Source organism: Pteropus alecto, unplaced genomic scaffold (genome assembly GCF_000325575.1).
Source record: "Pteropus alecto unplaced genomic scaffold, ASM32557v1 scaffold190, whole genome shotgun sequence".
Lineage (NCBI taxonomy): Eukaryota > Metazoa > Chordata > Mammalia > Chiroptera > Pteropodidae > Pteropus > Pteropus alecto.
In genome coordinates this window covers 2,239,519-2,254,325 of record NW_006430462.1, presented here as the reverse complement: position 1 = coordinate 2,254,325, position 14,807 = coordinate 2,239,519, and the positions used below count along the sequence as shown (strand labels likewise).

General features: G+C 51.2%; 1 protein-coding gene across 1 annotated transcript in view; it reads left to right on the top strand.

Moving 5' to 3' along the window:
* Positions 1 to 14,529, top strand: part of MN1 (MN1 proto-oncogene, transcriptional regulator) — a 50,305-nt gene extending 35,776 nt beyond the window's left edge. The window contains exon 2 of the mRNA XM_006904870.3: positions 11,511 to 14,529. Coding sequence (XP_006904932.1) covers positions 11,511 to 11,692 — 182 coding nt within the window. The 3' untranslated portion in view covers positions 11,693 to 14,529. The remainder of the gene's footprint in view (positions 1 to 11,510) is intronic.
* Positions 14,530 to 14,807: the final 278 nt, after the last annotated feature.

Genomic DNA, 14,807 nt, shown 5'->3' with positions numbered 1-14,807 from the left:
CTTTCCTTCCCTGAGTCAAGGCAGAGTGAAGCTGCTCAGGAATGAGCCCTAGGGGACATCCATCTCTGGCCTGATGTGGCAGACTCATTCTGTCCTGTCTCCTCTTTTGTTGCATTTGTGGACACATTCTGGAATGATTTTTTTTTTTTTTTAACAACAACTCCCCATCCCCCAAGCACTGTTTTGTTGATTTTTAAGTGGGAAGGCAGGAGCTTTCTGCTGTAGCTGGGGAGGGAAGACTAGGGCCACAGTGAACAGAGAGGATGCTTCTGATTCCCTCGGGGTCATAGTGCGAGTCTTCACAGATCCGCAGTGTTGTTTACACGTAAACACATTTTTAGGGAGTATATGCCTACTGGGTTCCTGGTTGCTCCTTCCTACTTGTGTGAACTTGGACAAGTGACGTCTGTAAACTTAAGCCTCAGGTTTAGGCGAACTTTGTAGAGGACTGTATAGTACATATTTTAGATTTGTTGTGTTATACAGTCGCTGTCACAACTACCCAACTCTTCCATTGTAGCATGAAAGCAGTCATAGACCAAATGTAAACATATGAACATGACTGTTTTCCACTAAAACTTTATTTATAAAAACAGGCAATGGGCTAGATTTGACCCTTAAACAGTAGTTTCTTGACTATGGCAGGTCCTTCATCTGCGAAATGAGACTAAGAAAATAGAAGCTTTCCTCCAGGGTTATGGTGAGGAATTCGTAGTTTAAAAGAATGAACACATGATAGGTGTTCATTCTAATTATTGTCTGTTATCGTTAATACTATCATATGTCATTCTCTCGGCAGCCCTGCCCAGCAGGTGTATGGTCTTATTTCACATATATGGAAACTGAGACACAGAGAGATCAAGTGACTTGCCCTCAACCTTTCTGCTTACTGGTTGGATGACCTGAGACACATCTTTGTTCCTCTTTGTGCCTCAGTTTCCCCACCTGTAGCCTCAGAGAGGATTCATTGATGTAAATGGACCCGATGGTCACATCTGTTGTGCAGGGGTGGGAAGGCAGGGATGCGGCGGCACAGAGAGGTAGAGTTCCTTGTAGGGGCCACCGCTCATGGGGCTGGGATTAGGACCCAAGCTAGGTTTCTTGGGGATGCGAGTTATAGGCACCTGACTCAGAAGCTGCTGGGGAAGAACGGCCATCCCAGTTAGACCAGTGCTCAGAGTACTGTTCCCATGGGGTTGAGTCTTCCATCCTCCCACTTGCTTAGAGTTGGAGAGCACAAGGGACCTTGTCCTCAATGCCAGAGTGTGTTTCCTACGTCCAGACTGGAATGGATAAGGTGCAAGCCTCTTATTAATTTTGACAGATTCTCGAGGTACCTCTTCTGCTCAAAAGCCTTCCTTGGCTCCCCTTTGCTTTCAGGAACAAAGCCAAACTCCTTCCTGGGACCTCTAGTACTCCATGACTAACTCCATTTGAGCTTTGCAACCTCCTCTTCCTCTGTGCCCCCTCAGGCGCCAAATCATGGTCCCTGGGCTGGTCTCTTGTTCTTCCAAAACAGTCACACCGGGATTTGGGGCGCCCCTCTCGCTTCTCTCACTGCAAAGCTTTATGTTCATCCTTAAACTCCCCTAGCATGTCCTCTCCTCTGCAAAGACTTCCTGGATACCCTCCTGTCGCTTGGGTCCCATGATATCTCTCTATCTGTGTTGGGGTCACCTCTCTGAGCCCAGCGCCCAACACACACGCAAGGACACATTTGGGTATGATGTTTTAGCCCACTGACAACCATCCCGAGGACTCCTTGGAGGCTCTCCCAAGCCCAGGTTTGGAGAAATGATTATGGTTATAGGATACTGGGTGTCACTTGTGTACCAGGCATTTCATCCCCCCTCTTTGCAAGGAAAGAATAACCAAACTCATTGTTTTAGGTGACGAAATGGAGACTCAGAGTCAAAGTAGCTGATCCAGGGTCATGCAGCCTGGCAGTAACAGGGTTGGGATTTGAACCCAAGCCTCTGGCTTCGAAGTGCGTGACTATCCCATGACTGACCCCTATGCAAAGTCCTTCCTTGATGACACAGCAAGCAGCCACTTGCAGTCTGTTGACATGAGACGATCGCAAAGCTCATGCAGACTCGTGGATGGGTAAGCAGGGCAGGTGCCCCCAAGAGCATAGGCACTTTGAAAACTTATTTTTTAAAATTTAGACTTGTCACTGAATCTAGTCTTTCCTCCAATGGGCTGAAGGCAGTGAGGTTCTAATGCTACAGAAATGGACGTGTATATTTGTCTTATTTTATGAAAATAATTGTTGCGTGGCTTACTGCATGCCATGCAGAGTGCTGGGAGCTCAGCGGGATGTTGGCCCTGGTGGTAGGTTGTCTCTGGTGTACAGGTAAAGATGCTGAGGCTCAGAGAGAGACATATCCTGCCCAGGGTCACCAGCATTGGGTCCGATGCCATGGGGATGAATTATGGGTGAGAAGGCAGGAAAACAGAGTGGGAGAGGCTATGCTAGCAACAGAGAATCTCAAATGTAAGAATCATACTAGTAATGCTAATAGTAGTTACTATTTCTTGAGGCATCCTTGGTGCCTGGCAGTGTGGTAAGCGCTTTGCTTACATTATCCCAATGGCCCTATGAGAATTATACTGTCTCCATTCCCATTTCATGGATGAGAAAACTGAGGTTCAAAAATGGTAATGTCCTTAGAGCTGAGGCTGAAACCTGGTGCTCCAAACTCGCTGTGCAGTGCTCTCCCTGCATAAGCATCCTTGCTGTACCACTGTGGACGTTAGCAGAAGGAAGGTGCAGGCCGAAGGTCAGCCCGAAGCCTCTCCAGCCTGTCATTTCTTGGCAGCATTCATGCTGGGAGTGGCCTGGGGGTGTGCAGGGCTGTATCTGTCACAGGTCACTGGCCACGCCACTTGGCTGGAGGCACCAGGAGATGGAGCCCAATCGGAGGTGCTCAGGCCAGGGTGAGGGGCCTGCCCCGTCCGCCCTGTGGACTCTGGTCATCATACGCTGCCCTGCCTGCCTCCTCCTTCAGGGCTGGGGAAGAGCCCAGAATTCAGCCCCTACAGCCTTCCCGGTCCCGCCCCCTGCTCTCTCAAGCCTGATTCCAAGGATGCCCTTGCTGCTTCGCCTCAGTGGAGTCCTCAGCCAGTTCTCAATCTAAATGACAGCTGCCCTCAGCCAAGTCAACTCCAATTAATTTCCGAGGGCTTTCAGGGGCCCGGCGGAGACTCTCACAGACTGAGCTGGCCCAGTGGCCAGCATAAGTTCCCTTCTTCACCCTGATGGGGCCTGAGAAGGGGGATCTCACAGGGGCCCTCCTGATGGTTGCTGGGGGCCCTCCCTGCCCCTCGGGATCCCCCATGCATGCTGTGTCCCCTGCATCGTTCGTCAGATGGGGCTGATGCGGAAACTCTCAGGCAGCATCATGGAGAAAGCATTGACCAGGCCTGGGTTTTATTCTCGGCTGCTGTATCACCCAGGTCAGTCTCATTTTATTGGTGGGCTTCAAGGCCCTTTCTCAGAAGTGAGGGTATTGATCTCAGAGAAAGGAAGGGAAGAGGACGGGGAGGACAAGAGATACAGAGAGACTGAAAGAGAGAGAGCAAGAGAGAGGTTGATTGCAAAAGGATAGGGGGTGGTGGCAAGAGAGATGGAAAGAGAATGGAGAGAAGTAGAACCTGCTACTTTGGCTCGAGACGTTTTACTTTTTGGTGAGACTTTCATGAAATCATACGCTTTGGCGTCAGACAGACTTTGGAGTGACTCTGGCTCTGCTACTGGTCAGCTGCATGACCGTGCACCAGTGACATCTTCCCCTCGAAGCTCAGTTTACTGTTCTGTAAGATGGGCTGGAATGTTGGGCCTTCTCTTTCTGGGTATTGGGGTGATCCGAAGAAATCAAATGAGGTTTGGCCTGTAGGGAGCCCACAGTGAACATTTGTCAGTGTTCGCTGTGACAAATCCGGAGAAGAAGACAGGTGTAGAGATGTGGTCAGCTTCCTCTTTCCATTTCTTGGTTGTCACAGTGACATCACTGCTAGAAGTTGATGGGAAGGCAGAGAAGGGGTGGGAGATGTAGGCAGAAGGCTGGGTGGAGGAGTGGCCTGTCCCCTGGTCCTATGAGATGCCCAGGTAGGTCGTCACTCAGGCTGCCAGCCCTTGGTCCTTGATCCTTGGGATTTGGGTATTGGTTCCTGGGGCTTAGGTTAAGGCCTCTTAGTGTCCCTCGCTTTGGGAGGACCCCAACCTCCCGCCTACATTGAATGTAAAATCTGATTGCCCCAAAGGGACAGAGCCAGAGGGGTTGTACATCCACCCACAACCAGTCATTTTAGAGGGTACCAAGTAGGCTGAGAGAGGGGGAGTGATTTGCCCAAGATCACACAGCTAGTAGGTAAAGAACTGGAATGAAAACGTGAGTCTGTCACTCATTAAAATAGGTAACAAGTTTTTATCAGGTATCTGCTGTGTGCTAGGCACCAGAGACAGCTGGGAGCCACATGGGCCTGTCTGCCTCAGGGTCTCCTAGCCAGGTTCCTTTCTAGGAGGGATCGTTAACCCTTTCTACAGATGGGAAAACCGAGGCTCAGCAAGTTGAGCTTGGCCAAGGTCATGGAGCTGGTGAAGGCCGAGGCTGAGATTCAGACAGAGATGGGATTTGAATCTAGGCTTCTGGATGGAGAATTGGGGCTCCCCCAAAGCTGCTGAGTATGGAGGAGGAGGGGAGCGGGGCTTTGGGTTTGCCATTTTCCCTCTTGATTAGTGGCTGTGTAGACCCTATTTGTGCCAGCTGACATCTGGCTTAGAGTTTTCTGTTCTTACCCCTGAGCTCAGAGTCAGTGAGTGCCTGGACCCCACCTACACCCCCAGAGGAGGGGAAATGGTCCAGGGATCAGACATGGACAGGCAGCTAGGGTGGGGGTCTTCTATGGGGTTGTGGGCTCTGCAGAAGGATTCAAGTGAGTATGGGGACCAATTTAGCTGGGGTGGGGTCCCCTACATCCCCAGCTGTGGGTTCTTGGAGACGGGCCTCAGTGCTATATTAAAAAGCCTTGTGATGTTGCCACTGGGCAAGATGCTCTATCTACTCTTGCTCTGATAACTGGTGTCCATCACCAGGCATGATAGAACCTGAGCTGACTTGGCAAGGGGCCGGGTGCTATCCTTATCTCATTTTGTGGTGAATGAAGCTAAGGCTCAGGGAGGGAAAGTGACTGTCCCAAGGTCAACCTGCTGGGAAAAGTGCTAGGGACAGACATACAGACTTTGGTCATCTGACTGCAAAGTCCCCCCATGATATTTTCCATCTTTGACTGCCTGTAGCCGAGGGGCCCTGAGCTTAGGCCTCTCCTCTGCCAGGGTGAGATGTATCAGTGCTTTCCTACAGCCAGCTAGGCAGTAGCTGGTGATCTCATTACCACTGTGGTGGCTGGGGGCAGGGGTGCCATCTGCGAGCAGGGAGAGGGGTCCCTGCTGGGGTGTTGGAGAAACACCGACAGAGGGCTGACAGTCAGGTAGGATGGTAGGAGTCAGCAGGGGTGAAGAGGGGAGGGCGTCCTATGCAGAAGAAACATCAGAAGCAGAGGTGTGGAGGTGGGAAGGATCAGGGCTTCCATGAGGGACGGCACAGCTGGGGCACTGAGAGATAAGGCTGGAGGCCTAGGAGGGAAGCAGGCCATGTCATGCAAAGCCAGGGACTTTATCGTGGAGACATTGAGAAGCCATGGGATGTTTACGCAGGAGAGGATGGTGCTTCAAGAAGCTCACCTGGCTCACAGCGGAAAATGGGCTTGGGGGCCAGCATGGAAGTGGAGAGAATAGCAAGGCCACTGTTGCTGGCAGGAGACAGTGGGGACCTGGACCAGGGTGGGGACATGGGACAGGAGAGAAGTGGGTGGATTTTGGAGGCAGCCTCTTCCTTTCCTGGTGTTTGGACTCTGGGGCATGGGGAAGAGTGATGAGTGACCTTTGATGCCCAGAGCTAGTTTGGGTACAGTGCTCAGACTTCCTTGGAGATGGGGAACAGGAGCTATGAGAGTCTGGGGGACATGGATGTGTCTAGGGGACCTAAGGGATTCCTGGGCTGCAGGACAGAGCTGCTAAGAGAATGTGGCCCAGCCTTATGGCTCCCAGGCCTACCTCTGCTTCTGGACCCAGTGGCTCAGCACCGCCCTCCCCCCAGCTGAGTGGCAGCTGTCACAGACACTAGCATCTCTCACTCTCCCCCCACCCCCCACTTCCCCCAGCCAGGTCCAAATAAAGGAAAAACCAAAATACATTTCCCTTTGTCGGAATCTGGAGAGGGTGAGTGGGGTGAGAGTCATTCGCTATTGTGTTCTGGGGCCCACACTGCTCCTTACATAAGTTGGGAGTTAAAAATACACACAGAATTCTAATTCCCCTGCTCTGCCTGGGATTGTACCCCAGGCCCCCCCCCCACCGCCGCCCCCCCCAGCCTCAGAGGGCAGGGGGTGGGGCAGGGCCCTGGCATCCAAGGAGATGAAGAAGCTGTCTCATGCCACAGAGAGCTGCACATGGCAGTACTAACTTTGGTACTTCCAAAGCCTTGGGTGGTTAAAAAATAGTAAATATAATAATCCTAAGAGCAGCTAACCTTTCCTGAGGGCTCATCACGTGTTAAAATCTTCACCTTCATTATCTTACTTAATTCTCCTAGTAGCTTGTGAAGTAGGTTCCCATTTCACAGCCCAGGTTAACACCTTGCCCAGGCCACACCCTACTCTGGGTTAGCACTCCAGGGAGACCTTGATCTGGGCACTAGCTGGAGCCCACCCTAGACTCTCACCACCTCCTCCCTTCCCTCTGGTGGCGGGGAGGGGGCAGGGGACAGGAGGAGGCCAGGCGGAAGTCCCCTTTCAAGAACAGAATGGTGGCTGGGAGTACCACAGAGGCAGCACTTCAGCTGTGAGGTGTGGCAGCTGCCCGCACCGAGCTCACCACACCTGAGCAAGTGGCTCACGGAATTGGAACCCAGTCCCAGGAATATGGAATGCTGAGTAAGGCGGTAACGAGGCCATTTTTTTTTTTTTCTTCTGACTTTAAAAAAAGAAAGAAAACTTGGCCCCCTCCTTGTGGGTGGTATCTCTAAAAAAAGGAAATTAACAATGACATGTCTTCAGGTAAACAAATCCATGGCTTTTCCCTTCTTCCTTCACCCTAGTCATGGCCAGTAAAAGGGCCACTGAACCAGCCCTGTGGATCCCATTCTTGCCTGCAGGCTGGTCAATAACAACACAGGGCAGTCCTGGATCCCTAGCATCAGTGGGAGTCGCTCTGTCCTAGGCAGCGTGCTAAGCACTTTACACGGATCATTTCACTTAATCCTCCTAACTGCCTCCATGCCGGCCAGTCCTCTTATTTCTCCCATTTTCTTGCACTGAGGTTCTGAGAGCCCAGGTGATGTGAGCGAAGTCCTGTGCCCTACAAATGGTAGGCGCTATCATGGTTGGACCTGTAAGAGAAATGAAATTACGATTGTTATTCACATGCTTGCTATTTTTGGCACCGGCTCAAGGTTCTCTCCTCCCTTTCATGGAATTCACTGTCCCCGTAGCGGATGGAGAAGCACGGAAGACAAAATCCGACCCGGGCCTCATGATCCCAGCGGGGTGAGCAGGAGGCCCGGGTACCTCCACATTGTGTTGCAAAGTTGGGGGTAAAAATGACCGATAAAGTGCTGTGGTGTCCAGGGAGGGGGTGTGGGATGAATCGGCAAGGACTTGTGCACGTGAAGAAAATGCACAAGGGCCTATGAAGAGAGGAAGAGCAGAGCATCCCAGCTCCAGGCCCTGCCCCCTGCATGGCACCTGAGGTGGTCCCTCTGGCCAATAGGTAGATGTCCTTAAAAACCGCATCACAGCTCTTCCTTGCTGGGTACACACGTCATCCGGTCTCGTGAACCAGAAGCCCCTCGTTTGGCTCCTGGCTGCCTGCATGGGGGAGGCACACTTGGGGTAATACATTTTGAGGTGATGATACCCCTGCCTTCCTTTGGGACTGATACATTCCCCCCCACCCACGTGTAGGGTGTCATGAGCTCTTTCTCTTGTATGGTCTCCCCAAGATGCTTTGCACGGGCCCGTCAGGAATCACCACCCCCAGGTTACAGGTGAGGAAACTGAGACCCTGCAGATGGGGGCCAGCTGCCTAGCTTTGGGGGATCCGGGAGTCCACCTCAGACTGACCTGCTGCTAGGAATCCTCAGCTAAGAGGAGAGGGCTGCTCCCAAAGCTGATGACTTGGCCCCCGGTGACCCTTAAGCAGTTTTCTGCCCCTTGGGGCCTCAGTCTTCCCATCTGTCATATAGAGATGAGGGTCACTTTAGAGTCAGTGCACAGGCCCCAGCTGAGCGCCTGCTGTGTGCAGGGTGTTGCATGAAACCGACCAAGCCTTCCCCGCCCTCATGCAGGATGGGAAGGCTGATGGCAAGGCTGACAGCTAACAAGTGGAAAACATGACAACACCCACCGGTTTCCCAGGTGTCTTCCAGCACCTGCGCTGAGTGACTCCAGGATCTCCCCCAACCCTGGGAGCTAGGCGAGGGGGCAGTTTTATCTCTGGGTCCTGGCGTGGGGGCCAGAGTGCCTGCCGCCCCAGAGCTGAGACAGGCCTTGACTTGAGGCGGCTTCCGCAGGACTGATTTATTGGCAGCCACTTGGCAGCCACTTGGCAGCCCCGGGGAGCCCCAGTCCTAGGGCGTGCTGGGTCCCCCCAGCTGGAATGAATCTGATGGGAGGATGAGTTTGGTCATGCTTGGGTTGTCAAGAACTGAAGAATCATATTCTCTCTTTAAAATATTCCTCGTGGATACCAGACTCTTGCTTGTCCCAAGAAGAGGCTGGGGAATCCTGAGCCCGTGCTCTGTGATGTCAGGAAGCCCCTAACCCTCTCTGAGCCCCAGGGGCCCCGTATAAAGTGAAGAGAAGGATCACTCGGCTGCTGGGCTTGCTGGGGAATGGAATTAGATAATACATGGAACTGTTCAGCTGTGAGCTCATTAAATCCACCCTATGTAAGAAGAGCAGCTGTCTTTGGTGTCAGCGCACGGCACGCTTATGAGTTTGTCTGTAACTTCCATCAAACCCAGCAAACCCAGCTCCCAGAAGAGTTCCCAAGACTCCTTGTAGTTCAGGAAATGCTGATGCTTCTTCACCCTCCTGGTGCTGCAGTCATAGAGGAAGGGAGCCAGGCGGCAGGAGCTCGGGCCTGGATCTTATAGTTCTTTAGCTGTGCAAACATCGGCTAGGGGCCTTTGTTTCTGATCTGTAAAATGGGCACCCGCGTTGCTGTGTTGGCTCCTGGAGATAATACGTGTAAAGTGAAGTCAGGAACCTCTTTCGGAATTTCTCTCTCTGGCAGATGCACCCCTCTCCGCAACCAGATCTTGCGATGTTAAGAACGAAATTCCTGTTGGGGGTACTAAGCAGTGGCGTGTCACTGGGAGCGAGGCAAGCATGGGTTCAAGAGCAGCAGTGTAGGGGCTCTGTGTCAGCATTGCTAGAATCTAGGGCTTGCTGTGTGCTAGAGGACCCTGAGTCTGATGCCGCTAGCTTCTGGGGTACCTTCTCCCCAAGAAGCTTGGGTATGGCATTAGCAGCATCCCAGCTCCGCTACTACCAACCAGCTTTGAAACCTCAGGCTCATGACCTCAGCTTCTCTTGTGAAATTAGGTAAAGACTCCAATTTTTATGGGTAGGAACATGACCTTCTGGCCGTTCCCAAGGAGTGGAACGAGGCTCGGGGGCTTCACCTCCTGGCCTCCCCAGATACTAATGACAGTCTCAGTAGCCCTGTCTGGGGATCTCTCCGTATGCCAAGCCATGACCAGGCCCCAAGCGAGACATCACCCCCACTTGACCAATGAGGAACTGAGGCTCAGAGAGGGAAAGTGGCAGATCCCTGGCCACACAGTGGTGGGACAGGGATTCAAGCCGCAGTCTGTAACTCCAAAATGACTGTGCTATGTCACTGTCTCCTGGCCTCACCATCGGCTCCAGGAAGGGGACGAAGACACTGTTTGCCTTGTTTCCTCAGAAGGGCTAGCACCACACCTGGCACATGGTAGGGACTCAGTAAAGTCTTAGTACTTGAATGAATGAGGGAAGGAGCAAAGGAGAGGATCTTCCGTCCTAGCCCCAGCTCCTCCCAGCAGGCAGGTCCCACAGCTGGGTGTCTCTGGGGCTCCAGGGTGGGGCTCCCAAACCTAGTTAGTCACAGCCTGGCCTTGGCTGCCTGGGCCCGTCTCTCTGGAAAGATTTTCTCTGTAGACAGTGGCTCAGCTCCTGCGGGGGCCTCCTTCTTAATCCCAGGGGTCAGGATGGGCAGGGTATAACTCCTGCTTGGCACAGGGCCCTGGCTGGGCCTGCAGCAGTGTGCTGAGGAGGGCGGGTCGGTTATGGAGTTCAGTATCTGGGTGTGCTCCCTTGGCCTGATCTGGGCTCCCACCCCCCATTCCAGCTTTTCTCACTTCTGCTGACTCAGAAATTCACCATCAGCCCATCTTCAAACCCAGCTCTGCCCCTTCCTGGCTGTGTGACCTTGGGCAGGTCATCTCTCCTCTCTGAGAGTCGGGCTCTATAAAAGGGGAATAATGAGAATATTCACCGACGTACAGTAGGTCTCAGAACAGAACCATTGGTCACTTGGCAGTAGCAAATTAATAGTCTTCCAAAATGATTGTTCCATTACTTCCCTGCCTCAAAACTCCCAGTTCTTAGTTTTTTTTTTTTAATCTAATTTATACTAAAGTGTGGATGGTTGTCAAATGTCCTTCCCCTTCAAGTGTGTCTGAGTCAGATATCCGTATGATCTGTGGTGTTTCTGGTGCTGTATGAGTGAAAAGGAAATTGAGGGGATTTTCATTGAGGGTGTAGGTGAGGAATAGATTTTCTCATTCTATCACCTAAAGTCCCTTCATGCAGCAGTTGGGGATGGGCAAAGGGCACTGATTTGATTGAGGGGTCCGGACTTTTAGTCTTTACTGCTCTGAGCAGTTTGACACTGTTTAAGGAGGTTTTCAGTAGGCATTTAACAAATGTCTTCCGGGAGAATGACCAGAGAATGGGCTGTGTTCTAGACAAGGGTGATTTTCCCCGCCACCTTTTCACCACGTCTGGCGAACTCTTACACATCCTTCAAGGCCCAGTTTAGATGCTCCTCCTTCAAGAAGTCTTCCTAACTTAGTTCAGGTCCAGTGAACCTTTTGGAAACTCTGGTTCATCAGAGAAGGGAAAGCCCTGAGTTTATCCCTAACTCTCCTATTTCCTAAGAGTAGACAACTGTGACCCAGAAAGGGACCTTCCCTTGGCTGAGGTCTCACAGCCAAACCAGAAGCAACAGCAGGGGGATTCGAACTAGACATCTCTAGATCTCCTCTGATACAGATAGGCAAGAAAAGGGGGCCAAGGGCACTGCCTCTCTTCTCATTCTTCTCCCACTGCGCCCCCCATTAGGGCCTCCCACAGAGCTGAGAGCACGCTGCTAACACCCTCTCTTCCTTCTTTCTCTGCAGCCCATGACCTCCCTGCGAACAAGGCCTCGGCAGCCCAGCCCGGCAGCCACTTGCAGTGCCTGTCTGTCCACTGCACAGATGACGTGGGCGATGCCAAGGCCCGAGCCTCCGTGCCCACCTGGCGGTCCCTGCACTCTGATATTTCCAACAGATTCGGAACCTTCGTGGCCGCCCTAACTTGAATCGACAAGAAATACCCCCTTCCCCACCAGGCCCTCCCCTCCCCGCTTCTCGCTCCCTTCCCCCTCACCCTGCCTCCTGCCCCCACACCCCTCCCTGATAATTTGAAAGGGCCACTATTGCTGAGTGGATGAATTTTTTTCTAGCTTGGTACCTGCTTAGTGGCAAATGGACCGGAAAGGGTTAATTTAAAGGGAAAAAAAAAAACCTCAAAAAACTTTTTTAAAAGAGAAACTCTGTCTGCCACAGTATGTTACCAGTGTTAACCCTTCTGCAGTTAGCAAACTTTTGCTTAAGCCTTTTTCCTGCTAGATAATTCCATTTTTCTGTCATCTTGGCATACGTTTTTTAGATGACCTCTTTCCTCGTTTTATTTCCATGCTGCTGTATGTCCAAGTATTGTTATTTCATAATAAGACAAGAGTTGCTTTCCTTTTTTTATTCTCTTATTGTTCCTCCCCCACCCGCCATTTTTTTCCTTTTTTTTTTTTTTCTTTTTGCTTTGTTCACTGCTTATTAAAATGGAAATCCTGGAGAAGAGTAGTTCTGGAATATTGCCGGGTAAAAGTCAAATTGTCATCACAATATTATATATTGACACCCAACTGTCATCAGTCAGACAGGAGCCAAACAATGAATGCCCCCCTTAGGTATTCCGCCTGGGATTTTGTTTTGTCTGTTCCCTAAGAAAACAGAGGTTTTTCGTTCCTACAAACACAGGCTCAGCCTTCAGCTCCGTTCTCTCTTCTGCTGGAAGCTGCCCCTCTCTGCAATGGAGGCGATGACGTGGCCAGCCTGCTCTGTGGGAAGGAGTCAGAGCGTTTGACGGTGGTGTTTTCTCTCCTTTTCTGGGCCTCTCCACAGACTCCCAGGCTCTGAATTTTCACGCTATGCTGAGCAGCCTGATCTGCATGGGTGATGGTGGCCTTCCAGCTTGCAGAGTTTCTGGGGGCTGGGGGCTCCTGACTCCTGCTCCACCGCAGCGAGACTGTCTGGGTCTTGGGTGCTGGAGTTGGGGTGGACCAATTCTTAGCCCTGGACCTTTCCTGACAGCTGATCCCAGCCAGGCATTCTGGGGAAGAAGGAGAGGGGCCTGAGTGTACCTCCCCCGCCTTTCCCACTGGGTCCCCACTCCCCATCTATTTTATCACCTCCAACCTGGGCAACCCCGCATTCCTGAGAGGGACGAAGTTTTCACCAGCACTTTTTGAGGGAGCTCCCAGGCTCGGCTTGCCAAACACCTGTCTCTGAGTCTGGGTGTATTTCTTTGCTGGGGTTTGCAAGCTGCCAAGGGCCAGAGGGGAGAGAAAGGGAATATAACTCATGACTTTGATACCTAGGCCTTGTTTTTGTAACCCTGGAATTCTCCCTGCCCCCTTTTGATTTCAACTCACCCTGTCACAAAATTAAAGCCACATCCCGTGAAGGAATAACCTCTCATGATGGAATAACTTCCCCTTTGAGAAGAGATGAGAGGTGGCTGGGCAAGCAAGGCTCCTGGAGCCAGCGAGGCCTGTTACCTGGTCCTCCCAGAGTAGTGGTCGCCAGAGGCCCAGGTTGGCAGGAGCAGAACCTTTGAGTACTGTTGATGGCTACAGAGGACATGAATGAGTTATGGAGGTGGTGGGGGCCACTAAGACTCCAGGGTGGGTCAGACAGGAAGTGACTGATATCACTTCACCCCAGTCAATGACCCATTATTTTATTTCAGTTTTTGTTAACGACTGGGTCTTCCTAAATGCCTCATTTTGAACCTCACCTCCCTTCCTCCCAAGTCCTGAGAGTGTGTAGACCTGGCTTTTTTTAGCAAGTGACCTGAAGGCTTTGGGCTTACTATACAACACCCACATTGTTTATTTCAAAGAACTTTTTGGCCAAGGGAGAAGAGCATCCAGAAAAATCTCGCTCTTTCCATACCTCCCTCCTTCTTTCCTCCATTCAGCCCTTTTGGCTCCGGTCTGTGTCTGGACGGTCTGAGGTTCTCTCGCATGGGCAGTCTGACCAGGGGCCGACCCCAGCCCACAGAGGGCAGGCCGAAGCACGAGCACGTGGTATGGATTTATCAGCGAGAAGGTGCGAGCTGACTCAGTTCCTGAGTTCTGCCACCAAAGGGGAGGAAGGGGGACAGGTGTGCCCCTGCCACGCTGCAGGAGAATCAGCCATAGTCTGAGCAAAACTCCATGCCCCCTGACCCCCGATTCCGCAATGTACAGCTGTTTGAGAGCTTCACCATTTTATTTTTTTTTAAACAGGAATGATTTCTCCTTAATTGCTTAAGGCTGGGGAGCCAAGCGTCTTGACTTCTATCTGACTTTTCCTGCGTTGAGTCCATCAGCACTTGTCCATCAGCTCATGGTCCTAGCAACCTCGGAAACCCCTGAAGTTTAAAACTCTTTCGCTCCCCACGACCCCAGAATGGAACAGCTTTAAAAATAGCCTTAAGCAAAAGGATGTTATTTCATTAAATTTGGTTTAATGGAAAGAATAAAAGCAAATTAAAAACACACCCAGCCCATGAGACTCCAAACACTGGTAATCGGTACTGCATAGCAAACTCTTCGGGAAAGAAAATGAAAACGTTATTGCACATGTAAAATATGAAAACTTAACTCTGCTGTGTGTTAGGCAATCCTGTAATCTTTTTTGACTTAAAAGAAATTCATTTCTGAAATGCTTGGTTGGAAGACTGTGACAATAGCTCATGAAATTGAGTGTTATTTTTTTCTTTCTTTTTTAAAAAAATATGTAAAGTGCAGTCTTCTGTATTCATGCATATTGTATATACCTGTATATGTTTTCCTGAGCAGCTAAATAACAATAAATATGACGTTAATGGTGACTGTAGTACATTTGTGGGTGGGGCTTGCTTTTTCCCCCCACCCCACCCCTTTTTTCCATAGGTCTCTTCAAATTCCGTGGGAATGGGAGTGTAGGTCTGGATGCTGTAGTGTGTGTGCATGCGTGTGTGTGCGTGCGCATGAATGTGTTGATTCTGTTCTAAGTTGGGTCATCTCAAAATTTCTCCACTCAGCGCTATTGACATTTGGGCTGGATAATTCTTTGTGGTGGCGGAGGACTGTCCTGTGCAGCATCCCTGGCCTCCACCCACTAGATGCC